At 37.1% G+C, this 17,916-nt stretch overlaps 1 protein-coding gene across 1 annotated transcript in view; it reads left to right on the forward strand.

Annotated features, from left to right (window-relative positions):
- Nucleotides 1–17,677, forward strand: part of ACAT1 (acetyl-CoA acetyltransferase 1) — a 29,262-nt gene extending 11,585 nt beyond the window's left edge. Inside the window, exons 2-12 of the mRNA XM_061440223.1 lie at nt 4,524–4,571; nt 5,909–6,026; nt 6,300–6,395; nt 6,602–6,702; nt 10,049–10,192; nt 10,626–10,776; nt 11,774–11,869; nt 13,727–13,840; nt 14,677–14,741; nt 16,550–16,707; nt 17,217–17,677. Coding sequence (XP_061296207.1) covers nt 4,524–4,571; nt 5,909–6,026; nt 6,300–6,395; nt 6,602–6,702; nt 10,049–10,192; nt 10,626–10,776; nt 11,774–11,869; nt 13,727–13,840; nt 14,677–14,741; nt 16,550–16,707; nt 17,217–17,337 — 1,212 coding nt within the window. The 3' untranslated portion in view covers nt 17,338–17,677. The remainder of the gene's footprint in view (nt 1–4,523; nt 4,572–5,908; nt 6,027–6,299; nt 6,396–6,601; nt 6,703–10,048; nt 10,193–10,625; nt 10,777–11,773; nt 11,870–13,726; nt 13,841–14,676; nt 14,742–16,549; nt 16,708–17,216) is intronic.
- Nucleotides 17,678–17,916: the final 239 nt, after the last annotated feature.

The following is a 17,916-nucleotide window of genomic DNA, read 5'->3' on the forward strand; positions in this document are numbered from 1 at the left end:
ATACTTAATGAGCTCTAGGCATTATGCCAAGTGACAAGGATATAACAGTGAGCCAGGAAGGTGGAAGAGAGGATTCTTGTATTATGTGTAGAAAAAATAAATATGTACACCTTGTATTTACACAGTATGAGAAGTGCTTTAGAGGAAATAATCATGTTGAAATAGAAACTGACTTAAAAGTAGTCAGGGAGAAGTACTGTGTGGTTGTATTGTTTGAGCCGAATCTGAAGAACAAAAATGAACCAGGCAAGGCAAGCTGGAGAAGGATTGTTAAGTGGTAGAGACACACTGTAAAGAGCTTGAGGTGGAAATGGGTTCAGAACAAAGAGGAGGCTTGTGTGGCTGGCACAGAATAAGAGTGGTATGGATGGAAAGAAAGTCAGGAGCCAGATCATACCATCCAGGTCATTAGGAGCTCCAGTTCCAAGAGCCAGGAATTTGTAGAGTAAGGGATAAACTTTGGATATCATTCCAAGGGCAGTGGAAAGCCATCACAGGATTTTAACCAGGAGAATGATACAATCTGATTTATGTTTTGCATGCACGTGTGTGTGTGTGTGTGTATGTTGATTTTGCTTTTTGGTCCGTACCATGCAGCTTATGGGATCTTAATTCCCTTGGGATCTCAATTCCCTGATCAAGGATTGAACCTGAGCCACAGCAGTGAAAGTGCCAAGTTCTAACCATTGGACCTCTAGGAAACTCCCTGATTTACGTTTTAAAAACTAGATGCACTGAAGAAGGGAAATCGGGGATGCAGGAAATGAAGTAGAGGCTGTAATAGTGGCAAGAAATGGTGGCTGTGCAGATGAAGTAAAGTGGAAGAATTTAGGTATATTTTAGACACAATATTGACAGTACCTGTGATAGAATATCTCTGACTATTAGGCATAGATGGAGGGTGAGTCCTTAGATTTTTGGCTTAGCTCCTGGGCAGATTGTGATGTGATGTCCTCAGGTGGGAAATACTGGAAAGAAACTAGTGTTCTAGCGTGGCAATTGAGAGCCATGTGCTGGACAGTAAAATCAGGCTAATCAAGTTGGCACTTGGATATATGAGTCTGGAGGTCAATTGAGTGGTCAAGACTAGAGATAGAAATTTGGAAATCATCAGGACATAATTGCTGTTTAAAGCCGTGGGGCTAGATATGATTATGGAGACAGTTAAGTTTGAAAATGAAAAGGGGCCTGGAACAAAGCCCTGGGACATTCCAGCAGTTAAAGGTTGGAAAGGGAATGATAGGGAGGCTGAAGAAAATAACTAGAGAAATAAGAGGTGGACCACAAGATTGTGTTAAGATGGAAGCCAAGAAAAAGGGTTTGGGTAATGGTTTATACATATTACCTCATTTCATTCTCACAACTACTTGTGCAGAGTATTTTAGAAAACCAAGGTTAACACTCAAGAATACTCAGTTTCTCAGTCTGTCGAAGGATGGGATAAGGGGAGGGGAGGGAGACTCAAGGGAGGGAGCATCACTACAAACAAAGCTAATGGAAATGATGGAATTCCAGCTGAGCTATTTCAAATCCTAAAGGATGATGCTGTTAAAGTGCTGCACTCAATGTGGCAGCAAATTTGGAAAACTTAGCAGTGGCCACAGGACTGGAAAAGGTCAGTTTTCATTCCAGTCCCAAAGAAGGGGAATGCCAAAGAAAGTTAAAACTACAGCACAATTGCACTCATCTCACATGATAGCAAAGTCATGCTCAAAATTATCCAAGATAGACTTCAACAGTACGTGAATTGAAAAATTCCAGATGTTCAAGCTGGATTTAGAAAAGGAGAGGAACCAGAGATCAAATTGCCAACATCCATTGGATCATAGAAAAAGCAAGAGAATTCCAGAAACATATCTACTTCTGCTTTATTGATTATGCCAAAGCCTTTGATTGTGTAAATCACAACAAACTGCAGAAAATTCTTCAAGAGATGGAAATACCAGACCACCTTACCTGTCTCCTGAGAAATCTGTATGGAGGTCAAGAAGCAACAGTTATAACTGGACATGGAACAATGGACTGGTTCCAAATTGGGAAAGGAGTATGTCAAGGCTGTATATTGTCACCCTGCTCTTTTAACTTATATGTAGAGTACATCATGTGAAATGCCAGGCTGGATGAAGCACAAGTTGGAATCAAGATTGCTGGGAGAAATATCAGTAACCTCAAATACGCAGATGGCACCACCCTTATGGCAGAAAGTGAAGAGGAACTGAAGAGCCTTTTGATGAAAGTGAAAGAGAAGAGTGAAAAAGCTGGCTTAAAACTCAACATTCAAAAAACTAAGATCATGGCATCCTGTCCCATCACTTCATGGCAAATAGATGGGGAAACAATGGAAACAGTCACAGACTTTATTTTTTGGGGCTCCAAAATCACTGCAGATGGTGACTGCAGCCATGAAACTAAAACACTCTTGCTCCTTGGAAGAAAAGCTACGACAAATCTAGCCAGCATATTAAAAAGCAGAGACATTACTTTGCTGACAAAGATCTGTCTAGTCAAAGCTACAGTTTTTCCAGTAGTCATGTATGGATATGAGAGTTGGAGTATAAAGATGGCTGAACATTGAATAATTGATGCTTTTGAGCTGTGATGTTGGAGAAGACTCTTGAGAGTCCCTTGGACTGCAAGGAGATCCAACCAGCCCATCCTAAAGGAGATCAGTCCTGAATATTCATTGGAAAGACTGATCCTGAAGCTGAAACTTCATTACTTTGGCCACCTGAAGCGAAGAACTAACTCATTGGAAAAGACCCTGACGCTGGAAAAGATTGAAGGTAGGAGGAGAAGGGGACGACAGAGGATGAGATGGTTGCATGGCATCACCGACTCGATGGACACGAGTTTGAGCAAGCTCCAGGAGTTAGTGATGGACAGGGAAGCCTGGTGTGCTGTAGTCCGTGGGGTCTCAAAGAGTCAGACATAACTGAGTGACTGAAGTGAGGCAGACTCAAGAGACTCACTCATATATATGTAATTGTGACAGATTTGCATGGTTATATGACAGTAACCAACACATATCTTTAAGTAATTTTCTACCAATTAAAAAAAAAAAAGAAAAGGGAAAACTTAGCTGGTAAACCCAGGCTCTTAACCACTGTGGGTGTTTCCCAAGAAAGAAAAGTGAGTCCCAGGTTGCCATGAGGATGAGATGAACATACCGAGGTCTTTATTGGATTTTGCTATCCAGATATTGTTAATCTTGCTCAAAGCCAACAGTAGGATAGATAAAAGCCAGATTGAGTGGACTGAATAGTAAATAGGAGGTGATGACAGGAGACATATTCTAGATAACTTGGAGAACTTCTCTTGTATGGAGGAGCTAAGAAATGGGGTGAACGCTCAGTGGAACTCTGGGTTAAGAGATGTTTGTTTGTCTTTAATTCTTTTAGTTGGGAGGAGCCAGAGACTATTACTGTGCTTGCAGAATAGTCGAGGAGTAAAGGGGATGAATGATGGAAGAGGGAATGGTTAACTGAAGATGTGGCACCTTTGAAAAAGCAACTGAAATGGGATCCTGGGCAAAGTGGAGAGGCCCAGGGAACTTAGTTAAAGAGAACCAGAAACTTTAAAGTGGTTTAGAAAAGGCTCTTTGATTGCAAGGAAAAATATCCACACTAGCTAAGTAGAAAGTGGCTTATTTGAAGATATACGCTAGGTAAGCTCTTGGACATCCAAAGTTAGGAAATAAAGTGAAGCTGGCCTTGGTGTGGAAGCCTATCTAGAAAATCATTAACTAGGTTACCTTGTTTTGTCTCTTGTAGTATGCCATGGTCTTTCCTTCCTTTCTGAGTGTATATGTTACATTCCCTTGCTTCTCTGGTTACTCATGGCTTTTCTCTTTACTGTAACCTCTGCTTTTACATGGCATTGCTAACTAACTCTAGCCCCTTGGCCCTTTCACTTCCAGTGCCCATCCTCCAGATGATCAGGTTTCTCAGAGTGCTAGCTTAGTTCATTCCATTTGTGAAATGGGGCATAGTTCATTCCGTTTTTGGTCCATCAGCTCTGGCCAGTGGGAGGAGGATGGGAATCACCTTGTAGGTACTTAGGGCTGTCCCTCCCAGACTCTCTGAGTAAAGGGTGTAGTTGGAAAGACAATGACTGGCATGTTTACTACAAGTAGAAACTTAATTCAAAGTTTGGTCACAGATAATATGCTCAAATCTTTTAGTATAAGTAGGTTATATAAGCAGCAGCCCAATTTGGGCTTACTTAATTTAGAACTCAGATTTAATTTAAAATTACATTTTATAAAGTTTATACTTAAAGGATTAGAAACTTTAATATGGTAAACTTATCAGAAGTTAAAACATACATTTCCAATGAATAGTTAATCAGGTAAGAGTATTGCAAAAGTAGTAATATTTAAATTTCAACAGTAATATATGCTAACTGGAAAATTTAGAAATAAAGGTATAATGCATAAAAAAGAAATTACCATAATCCCATTACTGAGTAATATAAAGTGATATAGATTAATACTTTTTACATCATAACAGATATTTATATTACAGGAAATAAGGTATGCGGAGCGAAGTTATGTATCAAAACCCACGTTGAATGTAAGTATAAATTTAAATGTGCTTTAAAGGAAATGTAGTCAATTAAAAACTGCATATTCTTACTGCATGTATAGGTGAGTGTCAACTTGATAATTAATTACTGAAACATTAAGTCAAACTCCCTTATTACCATAAAATTTTTTAGATCTAGTGCCCTGCATAATTTCTGCTTCTTCCCCAATCACTGTCTACTGTAAACAGCCTTCTCTAAAATTAGGCAGTGTTCTTCCTTTACTCTCGGGGACCCCTGGTATATTGTACTGGTACATTGCAGAGGCCACATGGAAGATACTAGAAGAAAGATGCTGAATGAGCTGGAGATTAGACAAGAAGAACCATTACTTGGTCACCTAATGCTTTCTGAAGGGTTCTCTCTTTGTTTCATAGGGATTCCTAAAAAGACTTAGTAATAAGCTCCAACCAGAATGTAGAAAATGGTTCTCTTATTATCTATGATAAATTATGTATGTACGTATGTATTTAAGAGAAAGTAGAAAGCAAGTGTAAGGAGAGAATTGTTAAAATAGTGTTTTGCAGTGTTTAAGAGAGTTTTTATCTATTTTTTCTTCAATTTTATGTTGTCTTATTAATAGTTTAAGAAGTTATGCCTGTGAGACTTCCCTGGTGGTCCACTGGTTAAGAATCCACCTGCCAATGCAGGGGACAAGGGTTTGATCCCTGGTCTGGGAAGATTTCACATGCCGTGGGGCAAGTCAGCCCCTGTGCCAGAACTACTGAAGCTCGCACGCACTAGAGTGCATGTTCTGCAACAAGAGAAGCCACTGCAGTGGGAAACCCAGCACTGCAACCCGAGGGTATCCCCCATTCACCACAATTAGAGCAAGCCTGTGTGCAGCAACAGAGACCCAGTGCAGCCAAGTAACAGATAAAATACAAAGAAATTATGGCTCTGGCTGTGTCCCAGTTAAGCGGTGTTGCCCCTACTAGCATGCAGGTTCTTAATTCCTAGCCTAGAGTTTCCTTTCAGTGAGGAAGCCCATTAATTAGGATTGTTTATTACGCAGTTCACAAGGGTAAAGTATTCATTTCTTAAATTTTGACTAAGTAATAGAATTGAAACTTATGCTTATGGTCCATGCCTATTTTAGGACTGGTTTGTCTTAGTTTTCTATTAGGTTTTAAGTCATAAAGTGCTAGCATTATACTGGTTTTAGTGCTGTTCAAATGCTGAGATTATTTTCATCTTTGATGAATAATTAGACATTCATAAAAGTCTGTTTCTTGAATAATGTATCTATGAATCATGTTTATTTATGAAAGATGATTTTGATGAAATATTTAAATGTAATAATTTTTACCATCTTCTGTCTTGCCAGGAAGTGGTCATAGTAAGTGCTATAAGAACACCCATTGGATCCTTTCTAGGCAGTCTTTCCTCTCTGCCAGCCACTAAACTTGGTTCCATTGCAATTCAGGGAGCCATTGAAAAGGCAGGTCAGTAGTTGCTTTACTTTTTGTGTTGAGAGGATAGTGATTCATTGGAACAAATGTTTATTTTGCACTTACTATATACATAACACTTAGAAATGAATTAATGAATGCATTTTTGAATTCTCTTGAAAAGAAGTCCTTGGACTACAGTGTTAGTAATAAAACTCAAAATTGACAAAAACCATTCCTGCTATATAATGTCATGTACTTTACTAGGTAATTACTAATTATTGAGTTGAATAAAATATGGAAATGCTTCTTGCTTTTTTAAAAAAGGGATTCCCAAAGAAGAAGTGAAAGAAGCATACATGGGCAATGTTCTACAAGGAGGTGAAGGACAGGCCCCTACAAGGCAAGCAGTACTGGGAGCAGGTACTAGGAATACATTTTTGCGTTTATACTTGAATGTTTGACATGGCGAAATGGAGGTCATTTCAGCTTAAATAGACTGTAAATGCATAAAAGACTTATATTCGCCAAAGAAATGTTTCAGATTACAGTTTAACATGCTCTATTTTTATCATAGTTGTATTTGAAAAGAATCTGTTTTTCAAAAGTATGATTTATATTGGTTTTAGGCTTACCTATTTCTACTCCATGTACCACTATAAACAAAGTTTGTGCCTCAGGAATGAAAGCCATCATGATGGCCTCTCAGAATCTTATGTGTGGACATCAGGTAAGAAATACCTTCTTTTCCACTTTATAATTAAAATAATATGCAGTGCTAAGAAAACACTAAAAACCTAAACATATTCCTACTTTAGAAGTGAAATTCTTTCTCGTAAGTGCAGTTCCTGTGTTGTTTCAGACACTGAGGAGTGTTTGGATTTCAGTTCCATTTGAAGTAGAGGTTAGATTGATAGCTGAAGTGTCTCGTATTAAAAGTAGTTTCCAGCTAGGATGTTTTAGTGCCCCCTTTCACTTAGAGATTCTGGGGGATTTAAGACATCATAAATGTTGTATTTGCTAGATTGAGAAGGGCTTTCATTATAAATGAGAATAAGGTGCTTACCCTGGGGATCAAATCATTGATTGAGCCCAGAATTGATGATTGATTTGTAGTGCCTCATGTCCAGGTTTGGCTGTAAAATTGTGCGGCTTTCTATTGGCCTTGATGATTTTGATTTTGTTTGAGACTGGGCAAGAGACAGGCTGCTCAGCAAATAATATGTTGCATCAGGAGACTAGACCTAGACTCAGAACTAAGAGTTTATCATATCCAAGCCCTTTTTTCAGTTGAAGAAAGAGGTTGAGATGACTACAAACATAGTTACAGGGCCTACATTAGAAAACAGGTGTCCCTATCCCTGTGTAGTGCATTCTGGCCTATCAGGGCATAATACACCAAGGTAAAAACCAGTTGTGAGGTGTCTGCAGATTATTTCTTATATATATATAAGAATCACAGTTTTGCATACCCTTGCTATTACTCGTCCCTTGCTTTGTTTCCAGTTGTAAGGCAAGGCAGAGGGGGAAAAAAGAGAGTGATACCTGATACGTATGCTAAAAACTGAAACGGTTTAGAAAATTATAAAATGAAAAATCTTTCTTCTTACCCTGCTCTACGTGTCTAATTTATTCATCATTTTCTTGTATATTCTGCCACCTAAGAGCAGAGAAACTTTGGGCAAGTTGCTTAGATTCTGTGCCTCATGTAATATCTTGGAGATCTTTCTTTATCAGCACCTGAGATAGTATTCTACTGAACTGAACAAGTATAATATATTCTGGGGGTCCTTATTGAATGGATATCTAGGTTGTCTCCAGTTCTTCTCTGTTTTAAATAATGCTCCAGAGAGTACCCCTATGCGTGTATCTTTGTGTACTTATAAATACTTAAATCAACTCTTAATTCACTATACTAAACATTATAATGTAGTGGTTAAGAACAGAAAGTCTGGAGCCAGACTAATTTCAAGTCCTAGCATTGCCTGTCATCAGCTGAGGAATTACATGTGGACATTCACTGGAGACAGGTGAATAAAACATTTTTAAAAATCTTATCATGTGTAGGTCTTTCTTTTGGAAAAATTCGTAAGAGGAGAATTTCAGAGTCACAGATTTCAAAATTTGGATATTTGCAAATACTTTCCATAAAAAAGTTATACCAGTTACATATTGTCCAAAGGTTGTGAGAGCTTGTTTGCTTATACATAAGGTAACACTGACATCAGGTATTACCAAACCAAACCCTAGTCAAACCAGTGGGTGAAAATGCTCATGAGATTGTTAGGTGTTTGAAAACTGAATGACAAGGATAATTTTGTCTCAGTTGATTCTTTTGTGGTTCTCTAGCAAATGCTTTTAGTTAATATTCTTGATTCATATCTATATTTTTAAAATTATCTGACTTAGAGGAATATTAGGAATTGCCTTATTTTGAATATTATCTAATGATCAATTTTATTTAAGACTGTAGAACTGATAACGATTTCCATCACTTATTTTCATCATCCCCAGGAAATACTCAGTATTTCAGGATAACAGAATAAAACTTAAATGAGAACTATTTGAGACTCTCCATATTTCAAAATAGGCAAAATATTTAGGTTTCTTTGGTACGGAGTTTCTGTTTGTCTTTATTCCTAATTAAAGATTGTGAGAATATAACGTTAGTTTTAATTTTATGTTTACATTTATCTTTTATATTAAACTTTGTTTCAAATTAGCCTTTGTAATGCAAATGAATTTTCTCTTGTTGATCTGTAATTACAGGTTAGTTGATTAATATTTACTAAACTTCTATATATGCCAGGCACTAGTTACATAAAAATAGATATGACAAAGTTTCTGGCCTCAGAGGAGCCAGAAAGGCCTCACTAGTTTAGTGAAAAGGTTTGACATATAAATATAGCTACAGTACTGTGTAATATTATTAATAAAAGGAATACACAATAATTGGGGAACACAAAAGAAGGAAGGGAGACTATTCCAAAAACGGATAGGGGGGAAAAAAAGGGATAGAAATAGGTAGTCAGGGGAAAGTGGCTGACAACTGATTTGTTGGGTTGAAGGGGCTGTGTCTTCATTAGTTTTAAAGGAAATGACAGTGTTTTTCTTGTTGGTGAATAGGTCAGAAGTGCAGAGGTGTGTGAATTAGCATGGTATCTTTGAAGACCTTGATTTTTTTTTTTTTTTTCCCTTCTTGGCCTTATGGCATGTGAGATCTTATTTCCACAACCAGGGATTGAGCCCATTCTCCCTACCGTGGAAGTGCAGAATCTTAACTGCTGGACCACCAGGGAAGTCTGTTTGAAGACCTTTAAACAATTCTGTATGACCTCCACTCGTGTAGGTCCAGGCATGAGACTGGAAAGGGAGTGAAAAGTCAGATTGTAAAGAGTCTTATATACTATGCTGGGGAGTCCTTTACAGAGTGGAATGACCAGATTTAGTCTAGCCAGAATGACTCAGATGAGTGTAGATGACACTTGGATGCAAGGAAAGGCTTTCTGTCAGATGACCAAGTTAGAAAGTTATTATAGCTGTTTGGAAAGAGTTGATGAGGAGGATCACAATCAAGGAAGTAGGATTATTTCTGAGAACTGAGATTATATTTTTGGCAGTGTCAGTGAAATGAAGGATTTAGAAGAATTTCAGAAGATGGTTTTACATTAAAGATTCTTATTACTGTCTGATTCTGATCTTAATTATCATTACACATTTCAGACCATTTCCTTTTACCAGAATCAAGAGGGTACTTCTTATATTGACTGTATAGCGATGTTTCATAAAGTTCATGTAGAATCCTTGTTGCTGTGTAAAGGGTATAATGGATTTGCAACTACAGTTGATCCATGAACGTAGATTTGAAGTGTCTGGGTCCACTTAATGCACAATTTTTTTTTCAATAAATACGTACTGCAGTTGAGTCTGTGGATCTAGAACTGTGGATAAGAAGGGCCAACTGTGAAGTTGCACCCAGATTATCAAGTGTGGAGGGTTGATGTTCCTAACTATGGTGTTCAAAAGTCAGTGGTACCATTTGAATTAACCCTGGGTTTTTATGTGTTGCTGAGCAGGACGTGATGGTGGCAGGTGGCATGGAGAGCATGTCCAATGTCCCCTATGTAATGAACAGAGGAGCAACACCATATGGTGGGGTAAAGCTTGAAGATTTGATTGTAAAAGATGGACTAACTGATGTCTACAATAAAATTCATATGGTAATTATTGCTTTTTAGTGGAGAAATGCCATCTATACATAATACTGCTTGGTTAAAAAATGTTTTTGTTTTTGTTTTCAGAAACTGAAGGATATAAATATGTTGATTTAGCCATTCATTTTAGGAAAATGTTTTTCTATGCTTATTATATCAGTTTGGCTCAATGTTTTAATAAATTGCCCCACACTGACATAGTGCATTTTCTGACTTCTAATAATGGATACCATAACTATTTAATTATTTCTCCTCAAAATAGCAACTTCTGGGCTAATTCAAGTAGCTGAGATGTGAGTGAGAGAGTTACTGAGTACAGAAAGAAGTATATTTTAAGAACTAAATTTAACTGCTAACCACTGTTTTATGTTATAAAAAGCAAATGTTTTATAAGTTTTGCAGAGTTACTTAGATTCTTTAAAAATTCCAACTTTATCAGGGCAACTGTGCTGAAAATACCGCAAAGAAGCTGAATATTACACGAGAGGAACAGGATACTTATGCTCTTAATTCCTATACCAGAAGTAAAGCAGCATGGGAAGCTGGAAGATTTGGAAATGAAGTTGTTCCTGTCACAATTACAGTAAAAGGTTGAAGGATTATGTTCCAAAATAGATTTTAATTTTTAATAGACTTTACATGTTGCTAAACTTTTTTTGTTGTTGTTGTTGTTGCTAAACTTTTTATGTTTAAGTTTTAAATTGGTACTTTTTAAATTTCAACTGAAAACACTGACACTGCTGCTGCTAAATTAGTAAAGGGAAATGTTGCTAGTTCAGAGATAATTAAACCCAATTTAATATCTGATTCCAACTCAATTGCAAATTCCACTATGCATATTTTTTTGAGAAATATATTTATTAGAACTCTTTCTAATATAACTGATAGACTGTTGAACACATGAAGTAAAAAGGGGGTATTTACTAGGAGGCTAGTTGGGTGTTTGTCCCAGAACTGAAAGATGTATGGCAGCAACCAGTCAGCACTGGGAACTTCAGGGATTGGAAGAGAATGGGCAGCACCATTAGGACATGCTGTCTTGGCTTCTCAGTGCTGCTTTTGTGCTCTCAGCTTCCTCCACTGCTGCCTCCATCTCCAGAGTCCATCTGTAGGGCTCTCAGTCACAGAGGAAAGATACTTTCTCACCAACTGCAGCAGAATAAATCCACAGTATAGACACATTAACTTGGTTTAGGTTACATTTCCATTCTAGACATAATTACTGTGATGAGAATGATGGAAGACCCAAACTTAACCAAACTTACCCAGCCTGCGTCTACATTGGACATCTTGCCGTGGGGTTAGAAGAATGTCTATGATAGAGAATGAGCTCAAGAGAGAAGACAGTGGGATGTGGCTGAATAGAAGATTTAAATTGCATCAAGCTACTTAATAAACTCTTCTTGAAGATACTAACAAATTACAGATGGTAGATTCTTGAGTGGAATTTACTTGGGATGGTATAAGGTATGTGGGCACACAAAGGGAAGCAGAGACTATCAGGCACCTTTTGCACCGTTTCTTACTGAGCAGGTAATTATTGTCTTTACTGCAAAGATGACTTAATTTAAAAGATTTTTGTTTTAGGTAAACCAGATGTAGTGGTGAAAGAAGATGAAGAATATAAACGTGTTGATTTTAGCAAAATTCCAAAGCTGAAGACAGTTTTCCAAAGAGAAAATGGTTAGTATTAAGAAATGAAGCATATGAAAAAAAAAGTGACAGTATACCATATCTAGTTGTAGAACTGCCTAAGGATTTTTTTTCTTTTTTTTTTTTTTTTTGCCTAAGGATTTTTAAAAAGTAATTCTAGAAAACACCTTGATGTTATTTAACATTTTCAGTGTATCAGGCTCAAATGAAATTAACAAAACATTTATTTATCCAAGGTATATTTTAAATTGTTTAATAATTAATACTTTGTTTTTGTGTATGTGTGTTTGAAGTTTTTAAAAATTATTTTTTATTGGAGTATAGTTGATTTACAGTGTCGTAGTAGTTTTTGCTGTACAACAAAGTGAATCAGTTTATATATATATATATATATATATATATATATATATTCATTTTTAGATTCTATTCCCATTTAAGTCATTACAGAGTATTAAGTAGAGTTTCTTGTGCTATACAGTAGGTTATTAGTTATCTATTTTATATACAGTTAATACTTTTAATATTTATATATAGCCTCTGGAACAGATTGTAGAATGACTGTATAATTCAGTTTTTCATTTGCATTTCATCTTGAAAGTTTTTTTGTGATATGAAAGTCAAGTTTACATATTATGTTAAATGTCTATAAGCCTCTGGAGAACTAAGCTGATAGCTCTTTTTTTACTGTTGTTATCTCTAGTCCTCAATAAATAAATGTTGAATGTTTATCTAAATGGGGTCCCAGGGTTCTAAATCCTTCGAGGAGAAAAGGTCACTTCTGCTTTTAAAATTGGCTGTATATAGCTGTGATAATAATCCGAAGTAACTTTTTTCCCCTTTTCTGACTGAGTTTCTCAATGCAAGCTATAGGAGTGGATCAATGTTTGTTTTTTTTTTTTTAATATTGTAACGAATTTTCTTACAAGTTTATATTATAAGGAATTTTCTGTCAGTACAGTAGTTAGGACTCTGTGCTTCCACTGCTGGGGACATGGGTTCAATCCCTGGTCAGAAACTAAGATCCCACAAGTCTCATGGCTTGGCTAAAAAAAAAAATTATATTGCCAAAGTATATTTTTATAATTTTGGCAGCAGTCTATAGTAGTATCTTCATTGGTATTTATAAGGAGACAGGTTAATTGACATATAATTTGTATACCATAAAATTCTCCTGTTTAAAATGTATAGCTTAGTGATTTTTAGTATTCATTTAACTTCAAGTGATTGTAGAGAAGAAGAAATATCTGATTTGACACTGATTTGCAAAATGGGATGAGTGTCTGCTCTTTTGTGGATAAGGGAAGATGTAGAGTTAGGAAAAACATGAAGTGGTCCTTATCTTTGATGAATTATAAACCAGAATCAAGGCAATGGCACCCCACTCCAGTACTCTTGCCTGGAAAATCCCATGGATGGAGGAGCCTGGAAGGCTGCAGTCCATGGGGTTGCTCAGAGTCGGACACGACTGAGCGACTTCCCTTTCACTTTTCACTTTCATGCATTGGAGAAGGAAATGGCAACCCACTCCAGTGTTCTTGCCTGGAGAATCCCAGGACGGGGGAGCCTGCTGAGCTGCCGTCCACTGGGTCGCGCAGAGTCAGACACGACTGAAGTGACTTAGCAGCAGCATCCAGTGCCGTTATGCATGCATTTTGAGCTAGCTTTGAATAAACACAAAAAACTAACATAAAAAGACATACTTAGTTGCACTGTGTTATATACACTTACACGTTTAGTTATGTATGTTTCCTGAGGGCAGGACTTATCTCCATCCATATCTTCATGCATCCAGCAACCCAGTCAGTATTCTGTAGGAATTTGTTAAATTGACCCAAGTGAATTCAGTGTGAAAGAATGTTCTGATGTCATGCTCATTGATACTTTCAGGTACAGTAACAGCTGCCAATGCCAGCACACTGAATGATGGAGCAGCTGCTGTGGTTCTGATGACTGCAGATGCAGCTAAGAGGCTCAATGTTAAACCACTGGCAAGAATAGCAGGTAGAAAATGTTCTGACCTTGTTTATTCTTAAACCCCTGTAAACTCTTCTTGATATTGAGATTCTTTCTCAGTAATACATAGAAGTTGGCTTACAGATTTTTATCTGTAAGTCTTACTTTTTGACATAATTTAGTACACATTTTAATTGAGATAGAATCTCCTTTAATATTTTTGTTATGATTTGATTTATATAAGAGAAAGTTTTCAAAAATCTTTTTCTTCTGGATGATGTGTGGGAGAGTACAAGGTACATGTTTTCCTCTGGCATTGTCAGTTAAAATAAAAAGAATTTGAGCTTAGGAGTATGAAAAATGTAATAGTACTGGCATTTATTATTAACTATGTGGTCTCAGCATTTCCTCAGTCTCTTTAAGCATATTTGTAGCTGTAAAGTCTGCCTTGCCTTCATCATAAGGAGTTAAACAGATACCGTTTTGTTTAGATCATGGTTTCTTAACCTCAGCAAAACAAATAATTGTGTTTTGGGCCTGTTCTATGCATTGTAGGATTTTTAACAGCATCTAGTTGGCAGCATCTTCTGCCCACTAGATACTACAATAAGTGGCATTCCACCTGTTGCAAGAACCAAAAGTATCTCTAGATAATGCCAGTGTCCTGGGAGGCAATTCCCTCTTAACTTCCTGTGTGTGAAAATCAATGGCTTAGATGATTGGTATAATTTTATAAAGTACAGAATCTTAGAAAAGGCACAAACAAATTTAAATATTTTAAAAGGTTAGGAAACTTGAATCTTTGCATTTATATAAGTTGTTAGATATAGCTTTGGGTACTTGTAAAAAAGATTTTAATGACCTTTTTTTGTATATATATAAAGCATTTGCTGATGCTGCTGTAGAACCTATTGATTTTCCACTTGCGCCTGCATATGCTGTTCCTAAGGTGAGAACAAAATAATAGATCATGTCTCATTCTGCCAATTTCTGCTTTTGCTTATACCAAGGTTGCATGTTTTAGATTTTAAGTGTTATTCATCTGCCAAAGCATAGCAGTAGCTTAGTTTCAAATCTCACTTCTCCTGAAGAAAACAATGAAAGCAACAAGGATAACAGCAAAAGTAAAAGAGCAGCACACAAACTGTGTCTTCAGTGGAGCAGATAAAACTATATAATTGAGTTCCTTATGCTGAACTCACACACCAAGAATGGTAACCACAAAGTGGGAAGTTGGTGTGGCAGAGAAAGGGGAACGTTGAGAGTCCAGGGTTCTAGAATTCAAAGCAGATACTCATTATTTAGAAGGAGCAGTCTTCTAAGAGGGGAACTGCTGGTAGCTGGTGTTAGAGTAAAACTACGGATAGCAAGCACTCTACTCCAAATTGTCAGTTTGAGTCTTTGTGGGAAGTTGCTAAGGGGTCACATGAAAAGACAAGAGTGTTTTTTTGGTTTAGGGGTTAAGGGATTTCAGAAGACTGCAGCAAATATTCCTTTTCAGAAGTAGAAGGCCACACCCTGAGAGAGAACTTCTGGGGGTAACACCCAGATTTAAAGAGAAAAAAACACCAGAGGGGAATAGGATAGCAAAGGATAAGGAACAACAGGGAGTGATGACGCTCTGTCCAGAGGTGGCAGACCTCAGAAAACCACACAGTTACACAGCTTCTGAAAGTGAATGCATCACACTGGAAAGGAGGGGTGATAAATAGTTCTCAGCTAGATTCTGAGAGTGAAAAAAGTGGCTGCACTTAGGTACCTGTTTTATCTCGTGTTGTTGAAACTAGGGGAAGCTGTTTGAGCTCTACAGCTTTGAAAACTACCTGAGCCTGCTGTTAGAATAAAGCAAGGAGGAGGGAAAGTTTCATGTTAATTTTTTTGTTGCTCAGAACAAAAAAGTTCTAAAGATAAAGGGCTCTAGCAATATTTTATAAAGATAAAAGCATAAAGATAACATCTGCAATAGCTGAGGAACTATCAGAACAAGAAATCATAATAAGATTTTAAATAAATCATTCACAATGAAGACACAATAGCTCTGAATAACTGTGCCCCACATAACCCAATGGAACCTTTTATAAGGCAGAAACTCTAGGGGATGCAATGAAAAATTATTAGAGATTGATGGAACTCTTTTGACAGGTAAGGGCTTCACAGGTGGTACAGTGGTAAAAAATCCTCCTGCCAGTTCAGGAGACACAAGAGTCATAGGTTTGGTCCCTGGGTTGGGAAGATCCCCTGGAGTAGGAAATGGCAACACACTCCAGCTTTCCTGCCTGGAGAATCCCATGGACAGAGGAGTCTGGTGGGCTACAGTCCATGGGTTCGCAGAGTTGGACACGACTGAGTGACTGAGCATACACACACACACACACACACACACACACACACACACACAATACACCTCTCTCTTTGACAGATAAAGAACCTAGAACTAAGGAACATATAATCAGTAAAGTAGATCTTAAGAGTACATGTCAAGTATGTACCCCCAAATAAAGACTATGTGTTCTTTTCCATGGAATGTTCAAGATCGATGGAATGGTTAAGAAAATTGTTTTCTGTTTTCAAAATAGAAATATGACAATGCAAATAAAGATGAGAAATTAAGGAATTTCCTGGTGATCCAGTGGTCAGATTCCACACTTCTACTGCTGGGAGCAAGGGAGACACAAACGAAAATTGCAGAATTTTGAGAAGATAAAGTAGGTTTTGACTTAATTATCTGAACATAATCTTTATTTTTTTCAAATTCAGGTTCTTAAAGATGCAGGTTTGAAAAAAGAAGATATTACTATGTGGGAAGTAAATGAAGCCTTTAGTGTGGTCGTACTAGCAAACATTAAAATGCTAGAGATGGATCCCCAAAAAGTGAATATCAACGGAGGAGCTGTTTCTCTTGGACATCCAATTGGGTAGGTAAAATCATAAAGAAAAAGAAAGCTAGGTTAATGGCTATCTTTGTGTTTCTCTCTAAATTTAAACTGCTTCGTGATAATGCCTGTTGCTCTTGGTTTACCGTTTTTTCTTCCTTCTCATCCTTCATAAGCCAAATACCATTTCTGATAGGATCCCCTCTGAACACAGAGATCTGTCACACCTGTTGCTTGAAAACTAATGTTGTTTTATGCTGAAGAAGATAATTTAAGATTGAAGATTATGTTTGGGCTTTTGTGGGGCTTCCCTGGCTGTCCACTGTTTAAGACTCTGCACTTCCACTGCCATGGGTAGGGCTCAATCCCTGATTGGGAAACCAAGCTCCCACATGCTGCTCAGAGTGGCAAAAAAAAAAAAAAAGCTGTAACCATTCTTGAAACAAGTCTCCCAAGTTAAAGTAGTTAAATTCAGCTATAAGTCACGGCTAATTTGGTTATTCACACAGTCTATAAACCATTAAAGTACCAAAATGCTTTCTTAATCCTAGGATGTCTGGAGCCAGAATTGTCGTCCATTTGGCTCATGCATTGAAGCAAGGAGAATATGGTCTTGCCAGTATTTGCAACGGAGGAGGAGGTGCTTCTGCCATGCTGATCCAAAAGCTGTAGACGACTTCTGTTGTCTAAGGCGACAACCCTATGTAGCTAGAAAGGCCTGCTATAATCAGGGTGACTTCTGTCAGAATAATCGAGTCTGCCTGTATCGAAACAATTTATTTAAATTTTGATTATTTTCAACTCTTTTTAAAAAATAAGGTAAAAAGATCAAATCCCAAAACCTTTGAGATTATAGAAGTTTTTTCTTCTTCTTTACATTTTTGATAATGTTGAACAGATTTTTGTTATAAAGCTATATTGTTTGAAATACCATTGTGCATGATTGATTATGTTAGTGACTTATAGTAGAAGCTTCCATGTTAGAGAATAAATCTTAATTTATATTTCTGAAGATTGTTAAAGATTAAGTGAATATTACCTGTCACTAATTTAGATTTAATAGACTCTTCAAAGTGAGAGTAATTATTCTGTGCAAACTAGGGATGTCTTATGTTATTAGTCAAGAAGCCAAAGACATTGTGTGTAGTGTTGCTAGAAATAAGAGGAACCCATGCACTCAGGTCTGAAGTGGGTGCAATTTCTCATAAGCTCATCATTCAGAATTTGTTGGGGGTGAGGTTAGGGATTTTG

This window comes from Bos javanicus, chromosome 15 (assembly GCF_032452875.1).
Source record: "Bos javanicus breed banteng chromosome 15, ARS-OSU_banteng_1.0, whole genome shotgun sequence".
NCBI classification, from domain to species: domain Eukaryota; kingdom Metazoa; phylum Chordata; class Mammalia; order Artiodactyla; family Bovidae; genus Bos; species Bos javanicus.